General features: G+C 48.9%; 1 protein-coding gene across 1 annotated transcript in view; it reads right to left on the reverse strand.

The window, feature by feature from the left end:
* The window catches only part of nbeab (neurobeachin b), a gene marked incomplete at both ends in the record, with an annotated part of 275893 nt that overhangs the window by 159786 nt on the left and 93741 nt on the right, over nt 1-22366 (reverse strand). Inside the window, 10 exons of the mRNA XM_080007466.1 lie at nt 1452-2441; nt 3040-3232; nt 5129-5252; nt 5741-5822; nt 6892-7000; nt 9055-9147; nt 9669-9766; nt 10206-10268; nt 12071-12150; nt 21430-21598. Coding sequence (XP_079863592.1) covers nt 1452-2441; nt 3040-3232; nt 5129-5252; nt 5741-5822; nt 6892-7000; nt 9055-9147; nt 9669-9766; nt 10206-10268; nt 12071-12150; nt 21430-21598 — 2001 coding nt within the window. The remainder of the gene's footprint in view (nt 1-1451; nt 2442-3039; nt 3233-5128; nt 5253-5740; nt 5823-6891; nt 7001-9054; nt 9148-9668; nt 9767-10205; nt 10269-12070; nt 12151-21429; nt 21599-22366) is intronic.

The following is a 22366-nucleotide window of genomic DNA, read 5'->3' on the forward strand; positions in this document are numbered from 1 at the left end:
ACAATGATAATAATAATAATAATAATAATAATAATAATAATAATAATAAAAATGATAACAATAATAATAATAATAATAATAACAATTATAATAATAATTATAATAATAATTAAGCCTGTTATTTTATTCTAGCTTTAACAGAGGACACTATATAGCAACCCATAACCATGGACTCTAAAACTTGAGGAAGGAAAAACATTATTGCAGTGCAGGCAGATAATAACACCAAGCCGCACAGCAAGTTCCTTACTACTGCTCTACGTCTCAAACATCAGCAAAAACACAGAGCTTTTGGTTGATTGCCGTGAAACGGAGCCTGCGACCAAGCTGTAATTGATTTTTCCCTTAATCGCAATCATCCCCATCTTTCACGTTCAAATCAGTCGTTGCCTCGACGCTCCCTGCTGGCTTCAAGATTAAACACGGCGTATTCGGCGTCACCCGCCCGGGTGAGTCAGCGCTGGACACCACAGGCTCCCAAAACACCGCCCGCGAACTGACCGCGGGCAATTACGCAATGACTACGAATTTAAAAATAATCCCCTGCCTCCCACAGCCTCTGCGCCGGTGACCCCAACGCCCTCGAAGAAAGACACGCAGCGCACGCGGGGAAGAAGCGGAAAGCAACAAATCCCAAGCGATCGTTACGGAATAATAATTCCTCTATTTCTCCGCCCTCCCCGCAGTCAGTGTTCCCGCTTCTCCCGCTTCTCCGTCTCTGAGGAACGGCGTGCGATGTGCGGCGGCTGTCCAGCAGCAGCGTGGGCGGCGCAATGAGCCCGCGGGGAGGGGGGGTTTGTAGAAGTGCTCACTGAAGGCCGAAAGATCCTAAAAATGACAAATTGCTCCGACACCCCGCAACCACATCCCCCCTCCATTTGGACCTCTGACCGCAGCCTTAGCTCTGCTGAATGTGCACTCTTGCCGTCGCGTCCCGCTCCCAGGCCTCCTTTTATTGGTCAGGGTGTTTTTTGGGTATGGGTGAGGGTGTCAGTCTATGATGTGGATCCAGGACAGACCTATATAATAATAATAATAATAATAATAATAAGTCATGTGGCCTACTCAGCATCCTATGCAGCCTGGTCGTCCTGAAAGTGGGATGGCGCCTTCTTCTTTCATCAATTTTTTTTTTGCAAGCGGTTTTTTCTGGATTTTGGGAACTTGTGAAGCCCTTTGAGACTGTGCTCAAGCAGCGTAGAGATAAACTGGAGTTGACCTAGAGACAATGTAGAGTCACCCATTAGCTTTTACCGTATGTTTTCGTTGGGGGGGGGGCACCCCGGGTGCTCCGCGCGGACAGAAAAACGAGATTCAAACCGAGCCCCCCGGAGCCGCTGTGGCCCCTGAACCTCTGATATGACAACACTCGAGCAGCCGGCCCTCAACGTGACACGTTCATTCAGAACGTCGGCTGGATGTCACCAGATCGTTAAATGAGAACGTCTGACCTGCGTCGTAGCGTTAGTCTGGATCCTCTTCACCTCCTTGTCCTTCCCGTCGTCCGGCCTCTCCGTCTCAGAGGCGCTGCCGGCTGCCTCCACCGCCCTGCTCGCCTTGGAGGCTGAGGGTTCTCCATCAGGTGCCCCCCCGGCCCCCGCAGTGTCGCTGGCCCCGACTCCTTTCGAAGAAGCCTCTGTGTCGACTCTGCCCGTAGCGCTGTTATCTCCGACGGCCGGCGCTGCGTTACTCTCCTCCACATCTTCCTCGTCCTCCTCCAGGATGCTGGTGATGGAGCCCAGCTCGGAGCTGCCGGTCATGTGAGCGAGGAGGCCCAGGTCACCGTGGGTGCTGTTGTGGCCCTGCAGGACCAGGGGCTCCGCCAGGCCCAGCTCGGGCAGGAGCTTTTCCTCCACGGCGCCCGCTGCCGGGCCAAACACGAAGCCGCCGTTGTTGCAGCTGAGGTTCGCTTCCTTGTCGTCGTCCAGCGTGATGAGCGGGTAGGTCTTGCCCCCGGCGCCGCCCGTCGGCAGCAACACGCCGTCGACGCTGCCGTTCAGCTTCCCCACGGCGGCGCAGTACACGTTCTCAAGCAGGGAGTCCACACCCACCAGGGCGCAGCTTTCAGAGGCCGCCAGCGTGTCTTCGGACAGCTCCACGTCGTCCAGCTTCACCTCCGTGGCCTCCACCTTCTCCGCCTTGAAGTCCACCAGCAGGTCGTTGACGTCGACCCGGGCGTCCGGGGCGTCCTCGGGCCCCTTCCCCTCGGCCAGCAGGTTGCGGGGGTCCGCGCTTTCGTAGTCGGCCTCGCTGTCGGGCGTCTGGGAGCTGTCGTCGTTCTCTCGGATCTCGGCAACGACCTTGATGGCCGAGGCCTGGACAGAGAGGCCGGAGATGGTGCTGACCAAGCCCTTCTTCCCCTTCTTGATGTTCTCCTCCTCCTGACGCTGGTACTCCTCGTACATCTTGGCCAGGTACTCCTTGTGCGCCTCGTAGGTCACCTGCGGAGAGAGCACGGCATCACTTCTGTGAGGCAGTCATACATAGACAGCTCATAGATACAGACAGGCATGTGTATGAGCGCGCACACACGCACGCATGCACGCACACACGCACACACGCACACACGCGCACACACACACACACACACACACACACACACACACACACACACACACACACACACACACACACACACATACACACACACACACAGATAGATGGCTAGGTAAATACATAGAATAAATAAAGGACATGGAAATAAAGATAGTTGCGTAACAGACACTAACACTTTATTAATTCCCTAGGGGAAATTCAGGTGTAAAAACAACAGAAGATGGAAGAACAGCACGAGTCAAAAAAATAGATCTAAATGGAATATGAATAAAGATAGAACCAATCAATAAAGATGGAAATAAAATGAAGAAAAACAAAGAAGGAAAAACAGAAATAAATAAATCAATCAATCATCAAGAAAGGAACTGAGAGATAAAAAAATAAACGTCACTTACTTCCAGCAGAGGGCAGCATTTCACTCCCCTAATGGACACCACGGCCACTTCCCTGAACCAACTAGCTTGCGTGTGCGTGAGTGCTCACCTTGGAGTGGGCGATGGACAGAGTGTCCACCCACACTCTCCAGCCGCCCCACTCATACTTGATGGCGTGGTACAGCAGGATGCGAAAGATGTTGTACACCATCTCCGTGATCTTCTGCTCCTCCGTGCTCTTGGGGTTGATGTAGCCGAGCGAGAACATCCAGTCCTGCCACACCGAGCACTGGAGCAGACACCTACGCAAACACACACACGCGCAAGCACGCACGTACGCGCGCACACACGCACACACGCACACACGCACACACACACACACACACACACACACACACACACACACACACACACACACGTAGTGAGATCCTCCATGTTTCTTCATTTAAGGCCTCCTTCTTTAGTCACTCTTAAGTCACCCTTATTCCTTCGACATCAGACATGTGTGACGTTGCTCTTGGTATTGGATCTTTGTATTGTCAATATTATTGGATTGATACCGTATTGTAGCCTGGTATCAGATGGATACGCTGACCCCAGAGTCAGCGTATCCAGTCAGCAACGCACGGTGCTTCCCAGAGGAACAAGCAGCTGCGGCCGCCCGGAAGAGGACTCAGCCTTCACTCTCACTACACCTGTCAGTACGAGCGGGATTTGACGGATTCACCAAAAAAAAGGAACAACAACAGGGAAGTGCATGCAGCCTCCTGTACTGCTGCCCTCACAGCTGACGGGCTGCTCGCTCTGAGCAAACGTCGCGTTTGGCATTTTCCGATGCTTTTCAAGTGACGACGGGCCACGATGAAAATGTTTCGTTGTTCACCTCACATTAAGACACGACGGACAAGCGTTTTATGGCACCATTTTGATATATATCTATATATCTCTCCTTTTGTACTCACGTGTCCAACAACAGATTGTGTGGCACGTTGATTTTAATTTAAGTGTTGACATCGGGGTTTCTGAACGCCTCTAAAGTGACTATTACAGAGCCAGGGTCCGGGAGTTAAAACGAATACTTTTTAAAGACAAGTGCTAATGACATTTAGGAATAACTTTTGCATGGGTCATCGCTCTCTTACTCAATAAAGTATTGCAGAAAGAACCAGATGACTGTGACTCTCTACCGTCATTGGAACAGTTTCCTTGGGTGGAATAGTAACGTAAGCGATGAATAAACTGGAATCACTCCAACCAGGTCGCTCTTTCCCCACAGAGCTGCAGCCGTGTGAGAATACAAGGAGTTTCTTGAATTTCTCTCGACAGGTGAATATGGAAGTAGAAGTAGAGAAGTGAGCTGGTTCATCTAGAACAGGGAAGCGTAGCGGCTCGGTATGAAGGTGAGTATCTCAGACGTGGCTTGGGGTTTGAGAACACCAGAAGTGTTGACTGTGATGCAGAAGAACTTGACTGACTTTGAGAAAAATAAATAAATGGCACAAAGTGTTTGTGTTGAAACGAAGACGCCATAAATCCGGAGGCAATTTCACCGACCTTTTGAGTTTTGTTTTTTTACATTGGATTCAACTAATTGTCATGGCACAGAGTACAAGCACTGAGGCAACGAAATGCATTTATCTGCAGGTTGCATCCTAGTAACTGACGTATCTAGGAGCAGTGGGCTGCCATGTGGCCCGGGGAGCAGTTAGGGGAGTTTAGCGTCGTGCTCAAGGACACGCCAGCGCGCTACCGGGAGGAGCCGGGGATCGAACCGGCAACCTTCCGATGGCTAGACAACCCGCTCCGACCCTTGAGCCAGGGCCCCGCGGGCGCCCCAACCCCGCCGTGGGTGGAAACAGGACGCATGTGACTCGCTCGTGAACGTGAGAGGAGAAAGCAAAAACAATAAATAAATAAAAAGGTGGGGAACGGCGGCTGTCGAAAGTCGACGCAGAAACATCTGCTCGTGTTGCTCATCTGAGGATGACTTTGCATCAAGATTAGGTGATTAAATAGAAAACCACTTGGAGGGAGGGTCGTCTGGCGTCTGTGATTGTGGTGGTTAATCAGTGTGTGATCCGATGATTGATCAGTGATTTGAGGCCGAGGGGTGTGTGCGCGCGTGTGTGTGTGTGTGTGTGTGTGTGTGTGTGTGTGTGTGTGTGTGTGTGTGTGTGTGTGTGTGTGTGGGCCCTCACCGCCGGTTGTCTCGGCTGCTGTTGAACAGTTTGATCATATCCGACAGGAAGAGGCGACGAACCTCCATCAGCTCCGTGCTGGGGGCGGAGCTCTTCAGCAGTGTGGCCACCACCTTCAGAATCACTGTCAAAAACACACACACACACGCGCAGCCACACAAGACACACACAACCACAAGACACACACACACACCCACCCAACCACAAGACACCCACCCACCCACCCACACAACCACAAGACACACACACACACCCACCCAACCACAAGACACCCACCCACCCACCCACACAACCACAAGACACACACACACACACCCACGCACACAACCACAAGACATACACACACACCCACCCACCCACACACACACCACAAGACACACACACACACACACACACACACACACACACACACACACACACACACACACACACACACACACACACACACACACACACACACACACACACACACACACACACACACACACACACACACACACACACACACACACATACACACACACACACACACAGATATCAACCTGAAACCTTTTTAGGTGCAGCACTGACACTCGAGGCTCCAGGGAGCAGGCAACATACACAACAACTCACTCGGGTTCTGGATCTTCACTGTGGAGTCGGGCTCGGGATGCGGCTTGTGCACGACCTGCGTGCACACCTGCTCCGTCAGAATCTGCAGCAGAGAAAACAGCCGACATCAATCGATCACTCACTCACTCTATAACAAATTAAATATGGACGCCTCCGGTGCGGCGGCGCACATCGCCTTTAGGAAGGAGCTCGAGTCTGTTTTCAATAGTTGACGAGTCGGTGGGAGGATTGAGAGACAAATCCACAAGTTGGTGAATATAAAAAAAACAAAACCAGAGGTTTACAACAGACATAGGGGTAATAATGTACAATGAATGACTTCTGATATTGATATTAATATATTTTCAAAGCGTTACACTGCACATTTTAACAAATAGTTTCAATTCAATCATTTGAAAGAAATAGAAACAAGATTCTCCGACGTCGTGCTAAATGTGGAGGCAGAGCTGCGTAGGAGAACGGGAGGCTTTCAAAATACAAATAAATAAATAAATAAAAAGAGTCTGCACACACACACGAGATGGGATGACCACCTCAAAGCCGCTGTTCCCTACTGGCACCAAACCCTGATGTGCAGATACAAATCAACTTTAGAGATTGTTGCATGATCGCAGTTATTTGAGCGGACGGTGATCGATCGACAGAATAATCCGATTCTCCAGTGATATTCCGTCCAAATTGAATGGAACATTTAAGCCAAAGTCAGAAATTTTGCAATGAATAAAATGTGACTTAGGTGAGTTTCCATCAGTTGAGTTGAAGCAATTTTTACGCTCCCTTGTAACAGATGGCTCTTCTACGATAAGCAAGCATTATTATTCTTATACTGTGAAAGCAGCATAAATAGACGATTGAAATCATTACCCACAATTATTTGCATGACGATAAACCGTCAACTAAAATGTCATGATTTTGAAAACCCTACGTAACTCAGAATATAAAACCACTTCATCACTGGGAGTGAAACACACCTCACTTATGTCTTTAATTGTTTTTTTACATTTTTGTTGACCCGTCTACAAAATGCACGGAGGAAGACGCGTCCCATGGAATTCCACGACACACCTCCGTGGCCTCGGGGAGCGAAGGACATTCCCCGATTCGCCGGACGTAAGGGAAACCCCGCGGGGGGCTGGGGGCGTCGCCCTCACCTCGTACAGAGTGTTGTAGGTGGTCAGCGTCACAGAGTTGGAGTGCAGCATCAGCCTCTCTCCCAGCAGGGTGAACAGACTGTGTGTGTGCATGATCTCCACCTTCCTCCTGCGAAGATCCACACCGTAAAAAAACACGCGCGGGAGAGACAACAGGCACGCACACACACACACACACATATGAACATACGACACTAGAGCATCTTGTCTGCGTTGGCGCAGCAGCTGTATGGACTCGTGCTCCGTTTGACAAAAAACCTCCCCCTCGGTGCGCGCTCCCTGGAGGGAGGGGGCTCAGAGGCGACCGCCAGAAAGTGCCGGCTGTCAGGGATTGGGGGCGGCCGCTCTTGTTGAAAGTGCGCCGGATAACAAACTGGCTCCGTCGCCGGCGACAGCTCCGAGATGACGCCAGGAGACAAACCGCTTCTGTAAACAAGCAGAAGGTTCGCTGTCGTGGCGCCCGGCCAACGCTGCGCCCGCCGCCTCGGGGCGAGTCGGGACTTTCCTTAACAGGCGGACGATTTCGCCCCACGACCGCGGGGGCTGGTAAATTGGGCACTTAGGAGGAGGGCGGATTTACTCTGCGAAAGGTGTGAATATGGAGACGGGGGAGGAGGGCGGAGCGGTGGTTCACAGCGGCGAGGGGGAGGGAAGGGCAGACGCGCGCCGCCGAGGTCGTCGGAGGCCTCAGGGAGGTGGAGCGCGAGGGTGAAGGCGCCTCGTTTTGGAAGAAGGGTGAACACCGTCAGAAGTAAAAAACGCCAAAGGAAGCGCTGACGCCGGACAGCGGATGTGGAATCTGACAGGGTGGCTCGGTTCTGATCTCCCGCGCGGAGTATTTCTCTGTTTCAAGCGCTGAGTCCTTATGGTTTGAGTTCTGCCAGAGCTGAAGTGAGCAGGTTGGTAGGTCCGTCCGATTTGGTTTCGCCAAAGATTTATGGGTAAAAAATATGTCATCAATACAAAGAACTCATTGTTAATAATCTAAACTTGCTACACTGGACTAAAACCTCATGTCTTTAAAGGTTATTCTGGGCGTCCTCTTCCTCTTGAAAAAAGGTAATTACGGTAATTAATTATGGTTTTTAATTATGACAATATATGCAATTTTAAATATTATTTATAACTTGACTGTATGGCCTATAAGTCTCTCTCGGATAATTCCATATTTTACTTCAACATTCCTACTAGTTCGATCGGATTAAAGCCGAAATTTGTAATGACATTTATGCTTGAGGTAGCTCCCCGCAAATAAAACTAACAACACGTCCTGGCCTTCCTCACCGTGGTACCTGTTTAGGAGCATTCCTCTTCGGCGACCCCATTTTGTCTAACGGTTGAACTGGTTAAAAGGGTTGCCATGGTGACGTTAATCAAGCCTGTTGTGTACCCTGGTGCAACACGCCAAACTAACAACAAAAGCTAAAAAGTGGAAAAAAAAACAAAAAAAAGAAAAACAACCAAAGTCCTTCTAAATACGCTACGAGTGCTACGGCTATTTCCATTTTTTCCTTCACTCGCGCCGCCAGTGCTTATGGGATGTTCCAGGCCGACCAAGGAACCATCCGGTGTTTCAAGGAACCGAGCTACGAGGACTCCAAACGCCTCCTGCTGGAGGTCCGAGCCACAAGGTCCGAGCCACAAGGTTTGAAAAGTGAGAGACTCGTATTGTTCTTTCCATCCCACCGTCCTTCAGAACATTTCCCAGCCCCCCCTCCATATGCAGTCAGCTCCGGCCTCCCAACAGGTTGGCCAGGTCATCCATTTCACTTTTGGCAAGGTGGCCGCTTGGACGCCTGCCACCATCTCGTCCCTCCTCGGAGGCGCTGCTTCCAGGGCGGGCGTCCAGGGGTTTCCAGGTTGCCGGCCGGTGGACCCTAACGCTCCCACTCATCCGCATCAGGACGGATAAATCACTCCTCAGTGTATCACCGCTTGATTTAAGATTGTGAGATTAATAGCGTGCAAGTCTACACTCCAAGATTTACCTGTTTTACATTACAAGCGCTTGGAAAAAGCTGAAGTGGGCCATAAAAAAATAATCATGGAAGGAAGTAATTCTTTTTTTTTTTTTTTTTTTACAACTTTGGGGATGCATCACTATTCCCACAAGCAATCTTTGTAAATCTTACAACAATGTCAGCGGCGTCGGTGTACACTTACTTGTGGCCGAGGTGCTTGAGGAAGTAGCCAAGGACTTTGAGGGATTGCACTCGAATGCTTTCACTTTTAGAGGCCAACAGCTTGTAGATCACCCTGGAACGGAAAAACACCAGGGCTCACCGGGGCTCACCACGACTCACCACGACTCACACATCCGCAGAGGGGACAAAACGCAGCTTCCTCATGAACCCTTTACCCGCAGGATGCATTTGCATCGACGCAAGAAGAGCGTCACCGCGAAAAAGGAGCAGACGCTCAGCAACGAAACCTGGAGGAATCGCAGGGAACGCCGGCCGATGGCGCACATTTATATTTCATGGAGCCGCGTGGCTTATGTTTGATTATCCACGACTTCTCATGAAATCAATATGTTAATATTGTGACGGTGAGAAATCCTCCACAGAGAATTGTCCTTTTTTTTTTTTTTTTTTTTTTTTTGCACTCACGGAGCGTCTAAATTATTCATATATGCGGCAGCTAGGCATTCAGCGGTAGCACAAGTGTTAGGAAGATGGGTTCATTTGGTGAAATCACATCTTCGTTTTGTGGGATAATAGCGTAGGGGAATGTGTGCCCCCCCCTCCTCCTCCTCCTCCGTCCCACGTGCTCCTCACCGCACTCCGTTTCTCAGGTCGAAAGCTGGGATCATGGAGGCAGGATGCTCCGACATCAGGGCCACTAATAGCTGCAGAACATCGTGGAGATTCTCGTCCTGCAGACAAGGAGGGGAGAACCGGCAAAGAGAAAGAGAGGGTTTCAAATGAGAAACCGAGAGGCCCGCGGGGGGGTATTGTCCTATTGTACGCCGCTCGGAATCTATAATTGCAACTGCAGCAGGGACAGAGAGAAAGAGGGGTATTTTCTTTTGTAGTGCGTTCACAATCCGCAGAGCCGAGTGTGGTGGCGGCGGCAGCGGTGGCGGCAACGGCTCCCGGATCGCCTCGCCAGAAAAAGTGCGACATAAATGGACGACCAGCGTGGCACGCACAAGAGGAAAAGACTCCCTTCAGTCGTCTGGTTAATTTTAAATTGTTGGGGAAATGTGAGACATATGAGGCACTAATTCAAAATATGGAAAACACGACCTTGAATCCCGCTGAATTCCGGGGCGCGGCAGATTGCGAACACGCCCGGCGCGGGGAGGAACCTACCTCATGCATTGTTAACAAATAGTTCAGGATGCTCTGGAGCTCGTCCTCCTTCACTCCTCGGTCCTGAACGAAGGGCAAAGTGAAAAAACAATGATGAATGAAATCGCCGTCAAGTGGAGCGGAGAAGTGATTAACATATATTGCTGCCGGCAACTTTAACAGTATCGCGGCGGGTGAGAGCACGACTCATAACAAGTAACGGGTTCTCACTGAGGGCACGGTCTAGTTAAGCACAGCGGAGGAAGGTGACCCCCATAATATGCAACTGAACCGATCGGCAGAAACAAACGGATTCCAGCTGCTCGTACACAAAAAGCCATCATCGGTATGAACGTCCGTGTGAAAACGCTTCCGTTTCTAATATTCTGAAGACCACACATTGAAATTGTCGATTACAGACATCCATGTGTGCCGGTGTCTCTATCAGCCTTCATGATGCGCTGGCAGCCAAACCATTACCAGGGAAATATTAGCCATTGTGTGGAAACGCTGCCGCATGTGTCGTGCGATAAGTCCAGTCAGGTTCATTGCTATAGCCTCAGCACAGTCTCAAAGGGCGTCGCGAGCGTCGAATTTCCCATCGAAATCCACAGCGTCCCCTCGTCTTAACCTCCACCTGGGGAAGGGAAAAATGGCCAGAAAAAAAAAAAAAAAGGAAGAAACCTTGGGAAGTGACGACGGAAGGAGGAGTCCTCCATCCGGGACGCCCGGGCTGCAACCGAACGGACACCGAGTGGGGCCTCCTCGGTCTGAAGTGTTCCGAATTCAGGAAAAACCCAGCGCTTTGAACAGTTCCCTGGCATCGCCGCGTTGAGTAAAGTGCGATTAAAACACCTCCGCCGAGAGCATGGATTCCCCATTATTGACGGCCCTAAAAGAGGACTGAACAGCCTGATAATTGCAGTTTGGCTATGAAGCGCCGTAATGGCATCAAGTCGGCTTGTCCGTTCTCCGTCCGCCGGATCAATTTGGTCTACACCTGCTCTGCCCCGGGGGCCGCAAGGGGCCGCGAGCGCGCTACAAGAAGGTGTCAGGATAATTATCGAGGAAGGAACGAGGCATGATGGGAGTCTGGCAGCGACATGAAGACTCAAACGGAGCCGCCGAAAAACAGGAATCTAACCGGAATAAAAGAATAAATAAAAGGAAAAAAACTAAGAAACAAGAAACGGGCTGCTTGAACCTGACGTTTGCAAGGCGGAACCGACACCGTGCGGCCAGGCAGGGCTGCGAAAAGGGAACACACTGTCTGTGCGGAAACGAAATGAAATCGCATTAAACATAAATTAGAACAAATGGGGAAGATTTGTGCTTGTCTACAAACATCTTCCTGTACACTATTTCCTGGGACAATCTGACACCCGGAGCGTTTGATATCTCACAACATAGGACGATGGTTAAAATTTAGTTTTGGGACCTGTGATGCAGTCACAGTGCCGCGTGCGTGCGGAAGGCGGTGTTACTCGACCGGATTCTACGGTAATTAATGTGGGAATCCATAAATGAACAAATCCATTATTTGATAACAATCCCATATTTATTTAGCCAGCACTTCACAAGAAACGGCGATTCGACGTATTTGCGCTGGGCACGTGCTCCTCTACAGGCTGTTTAACAGTTAGTCAAGATAAACTCGCAGAGAGTACACCGCCCTAACACCGGACCCAGGACTGAGGAGACGGATGAAAAGCTTTATTGTGGGAGCCCGTTTGGCAACAACTCCTCCACATTCCCCGCGCGCTGGAGTCTCTCCTATACGGCGCCGGAATTGCAATTAGAGAAAGCAGCTTGTGTTGGTATTTTCCTAGTCCTCTGTAACATCGTAGAGTTGTGAACAGCTTGGAACGGGGAACTGTCTGAATTACCTTCAGGATGAGCTGCTTGAGGAAGAGCAACATGAACGCCCGGAGAGACGTGATCTCCTTTTGGGTCGGCCTCGGTCCATCTGTGATGTGTGTGGGGAGAGAGGAGTCAAATGAGGTAAATTGATCTACTCCGCAGCCCTTAATCACAGTGCATTCTCAAAGGGATTCACACGTCCACATTTCACACGAAGTAATGATTTGAGACACTACAAAAAATACAGAAAATATAGACAAGAAGGAGAACCCATGACCCAGTTGGATTGGGACCCATCAGTGGAGAACTACTGCTAATTATTTATTACCTTATCTATCTGTATTCATCCATATCAATGTATCTAAAGTATCTAAAGTAAATTATACTTTACACACACACACACACACACACACACACACACACACACACACACACACACACACACACACACACACACACACACACACACACACACACACACACACACACACACACACACACACACACACACACACACACACACACACACACACACACACACACACACACACACACACAGAGAGCACTTTATTAGGAACTTTACTAATACTGGGCGGGGCCTCCCTCTGCTCTCAAAAGAGCTTCACTTCTTTTGGCTTGGATTCCACAAGATGTTGGAAACGTTCCTTTGAAATTCTGCTCCATGTTGACATGATCGCTTCACGCAGTTCCTGCAGGTTCCTCAGCTGCACGTTGATACTGAGAATCTCCCGTTCTATCACATCCTGAAGGTGTTGTGTTGGGTTCTGATCCGGTGACAGGGAAGGAAACTGAACAACGTTGAACTCATGCTCATGTTGGTGAAACCAGTTTGAGACGACGTTTGCTTTGTGACACGGTGCATCATCCCGCTGGAAGCAGCCGTTAGAAGATGCTCAACTGTGGTCATGAAGGGAAGCAACAATACTCAAATACTCTGTGGCATTCAAGTGATGATGGATTGGTATTAAGGGGCCCAAAGTGTACCAAGAAAGAAATTCCCCACCCCATGGCACCACCACCGCCAGCCTGGACTGTTGACTTAAGGCTGGCTCCATGGATTCATGCTGTTGGTGCCAAATTCTGACCCTTCTGCACCATCTGTGTGCCTCAGCATGGATGGAGATTCATCAGAGCAGGCTACGTTCTTCCAGTCTGGTCCAGTCAGCCTGTGCCGCCCACTGCAGCCTCAGCTTTCTGTTGTTGGCTGACAGAAGTGGAACCCGACGTGGCCTCCTGCTGTTGTAGCTCATCCGCCTCAAGGTTCCGCGTGTTGTCTGAGATGTTTTTCTGCTCCACCGCGTTGTACAGAGTGGTTATCTGACTGACCGTAGCCGCTCAGCTCCAGCTCGTTCTCCGTTGACCTCTCCCATCAACAAGGTGTTTCCGTTCCACAGAACTGCCGCTCGCCGGATGTTTTTTGTTTTGACTGTTGCGAGTGAAAATCCCAGGAGATCAGCAGCTACAGAAATACTCAAACCAGCCTGCCTGGCACCAAACATCATGCCATGATGGAAAACACTGAGATGACATTTCTTTTTTACCCGTTCTGATGGTTGATGTGAACATAAACTGGAGCTGCTGCCCAGTACCTGCAGGATTTTATGCGTTGCACTGCTACCACGCGTTTGGCTGATGAGATGTACAGGTGTTCCTAATAAAGTGCTCATACAGTATACAGTATATATACACATAGTATATATATACACACACAAACACACAACCTACCTACACACTTACCAATATATATATACAGTACAGTATATATATATATATATATATATATATATATATATATATATATATATATATATATTATATATATACATGGACTGAATGCCTAGATCATCAGATACCTTGATATTTACATATATCCATTTATCTGTCAAACTCCATCCATATTTGTCTGTCCTCACACCATTATGCACACTTCTCATTTTGTAAACACAACAAGCGTGATTCATTGATTTGCACAGCACATTTCCAGTTCAAGGAAGGTCAAGGGTTACTCCAAGCGCTGAGAACCAATAACCCCGTCATTCACTCCGTGTCCGAGGCCGGTGTGCGGCCTGGAAAGTCCTGGAGACGGCGGCGGCGCTAGAGGCAGCCGCGGCGAGGTGTCCATGACCACACATGGCCGTCAGGCCGGCCAGCATCTCATTACCGCCTCCAGCGCAAAGTCACTTTGGCTCTGAAGTGAAGTTCCATAACACAGCGAGGTCCACACCCTGTCACAAAGCTCTTCCCCACGCAGCGTCAGCAGGTGTCAGCGCGCCGCACAAAGACAAATGATAAAATATGGCGTGACTCGGAGGGCACCGACTGGCTGTCCAATCACGCGGACGCAGCTGTTGCTGAACTTGAACTCATTAGTTTTGGCACCGTCAGATCGCATTTGAAACGCATCCTTGTTCTGTTTTTTTGGGGGGGTTTTTTTGGGGTTTGGAAAAACTGCTGCTTCAGACGGATCGATGGTAAACTCTTCTAGTAAATCCAGACCACACACCAAACAGCTTCAGTGTGGGAAGTACGTCCTTCCAGCTCGTTTGGATACAACAAAGTCATTCTGCGCGCTTGGATTCATCTGATACATCCTGAATATTTGCGGCATATGCAGAACACACCGTGGTGTTTTCGGCATGCTTGGATTTACTCCAACTTCACTTTCGAACAGAAGTTTGGTTGTGAAAGGAGAAATCAGAGTAAATTCAAGAGACGGGCAAGAACAGCCATTCGTTTGGGAACAGCCCTTAAAAGAATAAACAGTATGTTGGAAAAAAAGTGATATATATATATATATATATATATATATATATATATATATATATATATATATATTCTTTTTTTAATTGTCAGTAACAAAAATATGATCCTTTAATGTGTCGCGATGTTGAATCTACTGAAACTATTGGGATAGTTGCTTGGAGTGGATTCAAGACCAAGACCCACTCATTTAAGAGACAATCATTTAAAATTACATATTATATATTACATATTATATTATATATTAGACATACTTTTCATTATATTTTTCAATGCGTATGAAGACTAATCTCAATGTAGATGCCTGGGTCATCTCTTGACATCAGTGTTGTGCGTGATTACATTCAGAAAACATTGCAGGCGCAGCGCTTGATTAACACAACTCATTTTGGATAAAAAAAAAAAAAGGGAATTAACATATACATAAGAGCTCCAGGGGAGGAGTCCATGCGTGGACGGACACCTGCCCGTCCTCCTGCCCGACCGGCCGATCAATCCAATCAATGCCGAGGCTCCTCGGAGCTGCGCGGGGGCGGGATGGGGGGGGGGGGGGGGGGGGGGGCGCAGTCGCTACTGATTAATAGAGTGAGAGGAAGTCCCCGCGCGGGGCCATGGCGTGATGCGCCGGGGGTGATAAGAGCATCATTAGCATAGCCGCCGCATCCAACTTATTCAACGGCTCATTCAAACTCTGGCAAGGACAAAAAGAGGCAGAGAGGAGTTTGCCGAAGAATTATTTCTGCTCATGACATTAATGAGTGATTCTATTTGTTTGTTCGCCTGTAATTATTATGGGTCTGTAATACGTAAGATGGCAGATGATTGCCGGCTGAAAATAATTCCACCAATTCCAACTCCATTATTCTGATGGAATAAGAATCCACTGTTAAGACCTGATCAATAATCATATTTATCATTAAACAGGCTCCCAGCTCTTGGCACATCTCGAAAAGGGGTGCTAGTCCAGGAGGTTCGCTCCACACACACACACACACACACACACACACACACACACACACACACACACACACACACACACACACACACACACACACACACACACACACACACACACACACACACACACACACACACACACACACACACACACACACACTCCAATCTAAATTAGACTGATTAGAGGACCTGACAGAGGCCCCTTACAAGCTGATACCTGCTAATTCGGCGGAGTGACCTGAACCCTTAAAAAGACGGAGAAAAAAAATAAAGTAAAAAAGTCACAAATGAGCTTGTGACTGAGCTGCGAGGAATCCGAGGATATAAAGCGATTAGCCGCGGCTCCACATCATTCACAAACTAGTTACACAAGGCACTTAATCCAAACCCACTCCACCGGAGCTCCCGAGTGCTAATGTGTGTGTAGGGTTTTACACGCTGCGACTCCGAAAAACGCTGTGTGCTCAGCAGCCCCCCCCCCCCCGCCGCCCCCGGCTGCAATCAGGAGCAGCGAGGTTAATTCGGTCCAATCAGCCCGTGTTCACCGCCATCAATTCAAACACCTTCAGCGGACGGAGCGTGATGTACGACGGTCCGCCGGCGCCGACACGCAAACGGCACCGATCCAGCTGGACCCGAGAGCAGCAAGCGTCCCAAACAGAACAGACGGTGCAGTTATTCGCCACGCGGCCAAACAGACAAGAGGGTGAGACGTGGGGGGGGGGGGGGGGGGACAGAGAAAAAGAGAGAGAGAGAGAGAGAGAGGAAGGAAAAGAGAGGGGCCCCGGCTCCAGACACGGTCCAAACAGAACAGACTGTGGCGTTGCTCGTTACGCAGAGAAGCAGAAGGAGAGGGAGACCGAGAGACAGCGCGACAGACGGAGGGAGAGACAGGCAGTAGGATGGAAAGCATTTTTTTTTTTTTAAAGGAAAAAGGAAAAGGGAGCAAGAGAGGCAAAGCGTGACCAAGGTATAGACAGAGAGGGAGAGAGAGAGAGAGTCTCTCCATCAGGGAGAGTGATGCACGGCTTTAATTTAGAACGACTCTCCATTAGACTCTGATACATACACATAAATAAGACGGCGGCACTTAAGAGTCGCCGGCCAGAGGACGTCCATCTCCGCCGCCCTCACCGCCTCTTATAATGGAACGCTTCATTATCTGCAGGTCTCTCCCCCCCCCCCCCTCCTCCCCCATCCATCACTCTCTCGCTCCCTTCTTCTGAACCGATCTGCCAAATCAAGTGCGGATTTATAGAAACAAACCCCGGCAAATTACCAACCGCCGGGAAAGTCATTTCTTCAGAGGCAGCCTCGCGCCGCGTGTTTTTCCCGCCGAAAAACCGCTTCCCCGGATGCCGTTCAAATCTCTGCAGGTTTTCTTGTACAATCAACAACTCATTTACATCGGATCCGTGTCTGAAAACGAGAACAGGCGTCTGGTTCGCAAAACACGGATTATCATTGAACAAATCACGCGTAATGAAGTAGGCCGGCGGTCCGTTTGGAAAGTGTGGTCGCGGTGAGTCCGGGTTCATGAAATGCAGATATTGCCTGTCAGGCAGAAAAATGAAGGCAATCAGGAATAAAGAACAATTTTGCATTTAATTTCCGCAATCCCTCTGTGATTAAACTACGTATGCCGAGGTACTGCCCGGGATTTCTACTTTACAATTCCACACTTGGCAATTATACCGCCGCGTCCTTGGCAGAACATCAAGCTTCTTTCCTGAAGGAGTCCTCTGCATGTATTATTTTATCCCCTGCGGCCCCCCGCCCCTCTCCCCCCAGCCCCCTCCCAGATCAGAAAACGTATTTTGAAAATGTATTCTGTTTGAGACCACCTGCAGCTGAGGTTTCGTCGGCATGCCTTTTGCTCCGGAGCTGAGGGGGTGAAAGAAAAAAAGATTTGCTCTCACTATCCTCAGAATGTTGCAGAGACCTACTTAGGTCTCCAAACCAGCTGGTTCACCACCACCAACTGGTGAACGAGCCCCACGCTCGCACCAGCCGCCCCCATCCTCATCGAGCGTTGTGTGGGGGTCAAGTTCTTGTATATGAGGACTACTTTGCCAATGTTTTTATTTGTTATCATGCCCATTAATTATATATATAAAGATATTAGAATAGATTTCTTATTTGTCACCCACACCACAACACATGCACCCATGGCGACCAAAACACACATATGCTTCGAATGGTGAAATGAGATCTCTGCTTTTGACCCGTCCTGGCTTGTCTTTCCTCCAGGGGGCAGCCAGGAGCAGTGGGCGGCGTACATTCATCAGACCATGACGTTCTGCATGTTCTTACTGACCCTCACATGGAGGAAACCCCAAGTGAGCACATGCAAACTCCACACAGCAAACTCGAACCCAGGACCTTCTCGCTGTGAGGCAGCGGTGCAATGCACTGTGCCTGTATAAACCTTTATGTTTTATCCCAAAGTCGATAAATTAGATCGGTGCAATGCCTTGAAGGGATTTCCAAGTATAGAAATTCACCCTGAAATTCAAATACAATTTAGTTTTAAGGCTAACCAAGTACTTCTGAGGTGTGGACCTTGAGCGCAAATCACTCCTCCTACTGATTTTTTTAATATTTATTTTTATTATTTTAATGTGTGTGATCCATGTGCATTCTGGGAGTGAGCTGGAGGCATATTTGCAGGCGTTCCAGCGTCCGGCGCAGACAGACTTCACCTCGACACTGTCCGGCTCCACGCCGCTGCAGAGGAGCCGCGGTGGAAGACGACGCCATACTCCGTCTCGTCGTCAAAAAGCCAGCTTTGCTCGGGTCCCTCGGGGCCAGCGAATGTCCCCGGGGCAGCTACAGTACGGCAAACTTTGAATATCTTGCTTCATTTCACTTTGTACGGTTGTAAAAGTATGTAAACAGTGGCATACACAGCCAGACACGCTGACACACTCACGGAACAGAGGCGCAAACAATCAGACGACGTCGAGACTTGAAGACGAATCCGCTGCGTTTTGGCATTAGACGCTGGTTGACATCACTGTTCTACAAAAGCATCCTTCAGACACATGAACCCAGCCATGACACTGCAGGTTTTCTCTACACAATATGCTCTACAAAATATCACACTTCTGAGGCAACGAAAAAACGGATTTTGCCAAACAAATGATTTTATAAGACAAAATTTAATCAGACTCAACAACCATAATGCAAACAAGTGAACAATCCTAAAATAAATAAATGTCATTGTGAAGGCCATGCTAAATAAAGCTCACTGAACATTAGTTCTATGTTTCCACGCTTTCGTCACTTGTAAAGTTCCCTAGCAGAGTGTAATAAGGGGACGGATTAAAATGAGGTAAAGTGCGATTAAGGGAGCTGTTGAGAGATAAAAGATATGACATAAAAGATACGTGAGCCCTTGTTATGCCCCGCGACCTCTGGCCTGGTACAGTATGTTCACAGCCACCTCGGGTTTATTAGCAGGAATGGCGTCAAGTCAGGTCAAGTTTTTATTGTATCGCCCTTTTATCGCAATTAACGTCTGGAAGGGCTTTGCGGGACGACAGCTCCAGCACTAACCCCAGGATGGTCAGGGGAAAAAAAAAAGAAAAAAAAAACCACTCCCCCTGAAATAAGAAGACTCAAAGAAAAAGAAAAGTAAGAATGCTCGGGAGGAGGGGCTGTCCCTCCAGAATGACTTTGGGACAGAGAATATCCATTCATGGGGTTTACTCAGTTACTGCTCAGGATCAGGCTCCTCTAACTAGACGGCGAGACACTCTGAATCGGGACGACAAGCAGACAAATATGAACGAAGATTGTCGGGTGGCATCGCCTGCATTACGGGGCTGGGTTACACTGGACGCAGTAAAAGTTAGGTCCGGACGGAAACCAGAACGGATCGGCCGGACGGGCCCCACACCCCGAGGTGGCCCCGCTCACATTGCGATGGGATTTCATGGGAGCGTGCGCCGCAATCCCACCGAGATGGGAACAGACTACTGGCTATGACGGCAAGCCACAGAACAGCGCAGGGCACAGGTGTGCGGGGGCGGGGGGGCGCTGCCACTGCTCATGTAGAAACGCACATAGTTGCTCAAAGGAATCTTGGGAGGTTGAGCACCCAGTCGCTCCCCGGATTGGACACTGGACACACCCAGGATTCCGCCGCAACCGGCGCCATTTCACCACAAAGTCATTTTTAATATTTGGCGTGAACATGAACGTGAGATCCGATCCCAGATCTGGCCACTGAGCTCGCATTCAAGCGTCAGGTCAGGACGCTCGGTCCGTGCATCCGATCGCAAAAGTCGCCTTGAAACGGAAAGTGTAACCGAGCCCATCGTCTAACCTCTCTCTTCATGTGTCCACTACCAGCGCAGGAGTTCATGTGCAAACAGTGAGAATCATTCCTACACCGGGGGTCCTAATTTGTTTTCATTAAAATGAAAGAAGCAAGTTCAGCGGTCCAGAACAACTCCAGCTAAAAGCGACATGCATGCAACATCAAATTCCATAATTCTCTAGAGATATGCCACCCACAGTGCAGCTAGCAAACTGCCTCCTGCACATGCAAACAATGAACCTCGGCACGAAACCATGCACAGGTACCCCAATCAAAGCACACACAATCAGGAGATTCTAACAGCTCTAGTATTCCATGACATATGGCCTAAAAGCAACATATCGTTAAAAGCAATTACAATTTAACTAAGGTTTAACTTGACCCCCGTCTGGGCCTGTCGCTTGCATTTCGCTCCGGAGTCTTGACGCTGAGTAGCGTGGCCCTATGCTATGGTATAGTATGTTTTTTTTCCCCTGAAAAGTAGTGCAGATCATAATGAGCTTCATCACAGAATGAGGAAGAACACAGAAAATAAATCTCAGTACTACACTATTATGAAGACAATTCAAATCACAGTACAAAGAACATGCATTTTGTCAGTTTGTCAAGAGGAAGCTAAGCCAAGTTCAAGGGCACTTTGCTTCCCACACAGCCTGCCTGTTGCGCAGCAGAGCCATAGGGCACCCGTTATATCTCTGGCCCAGGTTCCGCACTCTTAACACCCACAGCAAGGCCCCCGATTTGGGGATGACAGCGTTGATATGCCGCGGCTCCCTCACTGTCACCTCCAGCGTTGGCCAGGGTCCCGGCAGATGACAGCCAAGAGCCTACATGTGGAGATGAGTCATTTCGAAATGTGAAATGCTGCTGCAATTTCAGAGACACTTCATAGCATGAGCGGCCTGAGTACTGCACACTGTGAATGGGATGGTTTCACTCTCACTAATTGGCCTTCCAAATGGAACCCCAACAGGATTCCGCTGAAACATTTCCCGCCTAGCCAAAAAACATCTGCACCAAAAAAGTCAAAAGAATGAAACTAAATGAAATGAAATGAAATGTTTCATGAAAATAGAATACAACAGAAAGGAAACCACTTGTGACGCAAGTAGGGTTGTGTCACGGCAAGAATCTGATCATCCAATTGGTATCACAACTGAATATATCAAGATACAGTGGAATCCTATCAATATAGCAATGCCTTCAAAAAAAGGATGGGCATACATTGAAATGCAAACCAACAACAGATGCAATACTTTTCCTGTATTTCAGTAGAATATTGTGATTGGAACGATCCTGGAATACGGTACAGTATGTGCTCACCTAGGCCTTTTGGCGTGATTCCACTGCCGTCTGCAGGGTTGATAGCCCAGTAGTAGTACTTGAGAGTGTGCATGAGCTGGAGCACGGTGCCCACTCGACGGATGGTGCTGTAGATGGTCGCGGTGCCAATGAATTCTGCAGAGAGGTACGTGTAGAGAGACAGCTGCACCTGGTGCGGAAACACACAAGCACACAATACAGGCCCAGGATATGAACTCAAATTTCAGGAAATGAGGTCAAATTTCAACTGGATCATAATTCAGTGGCTCAGAACAAGGGAGCCACGTTTTGACACTGACTGGAATTCATGAGCCATAAAAAAATAAACTTTGTTCTGCTCTCCATGTTCCGAACTTGACAAAGCTCAGAAACGTCCACTGAGTTGTGGAACAGGACTGCTGCACCTGCCATGGGCGGACGGCAGGGCCAGACATGCCTCTGCTCTCCCTGCATCACCACCCTTCACAACAAAATGTCCCATAACACACACTCCTCATTTCCAGCAGTTGTCTCTGCACTAGAAAGGCCTTTTTTTTTTTTTTTTTGGCAGTACTTACGAGATACACGAAGGAGTCAACGTAAGGCACAAATCTGTTGAGAATATGAGGTGATTTGATGTGGTTGGAGGGCGCTGAAAATAAACACCAGGGATAATTGAACGTTGCATTGCCACTAGAAGAATTTCCATGACAATGGGTCCCTAGGAGGGGTGCGAAACACGCGGCCCGCGGACCGGATACAGCCGAGGGGGGCTAAGGATGGTTATTTTTTATTATTCTGAAATTCACTGTTTTCTCCTGCTTTTGCACAACCAGGCCACAAAACACAACATTGGTGTCACATGTACAAATCATCTTATTATGATCATATTATCATCAGGAAGCTGAGAATTGATGGATGCCGTGTTGGTCATGCACATGTGCAGGAATTACACGGA

The sequence above is a fragment of the Zeus faber genome (assembly GCF_960531495.2).
Source record: "Zeus faber genome assembly, chromosome: 9".
Taxonomy (NCBI): domain Eukaryota; kingdom Metazoa; phylum Chordata; class Actinopteri; order Zeiformes; family Zeidae; genus Zeus; species Zeus faber.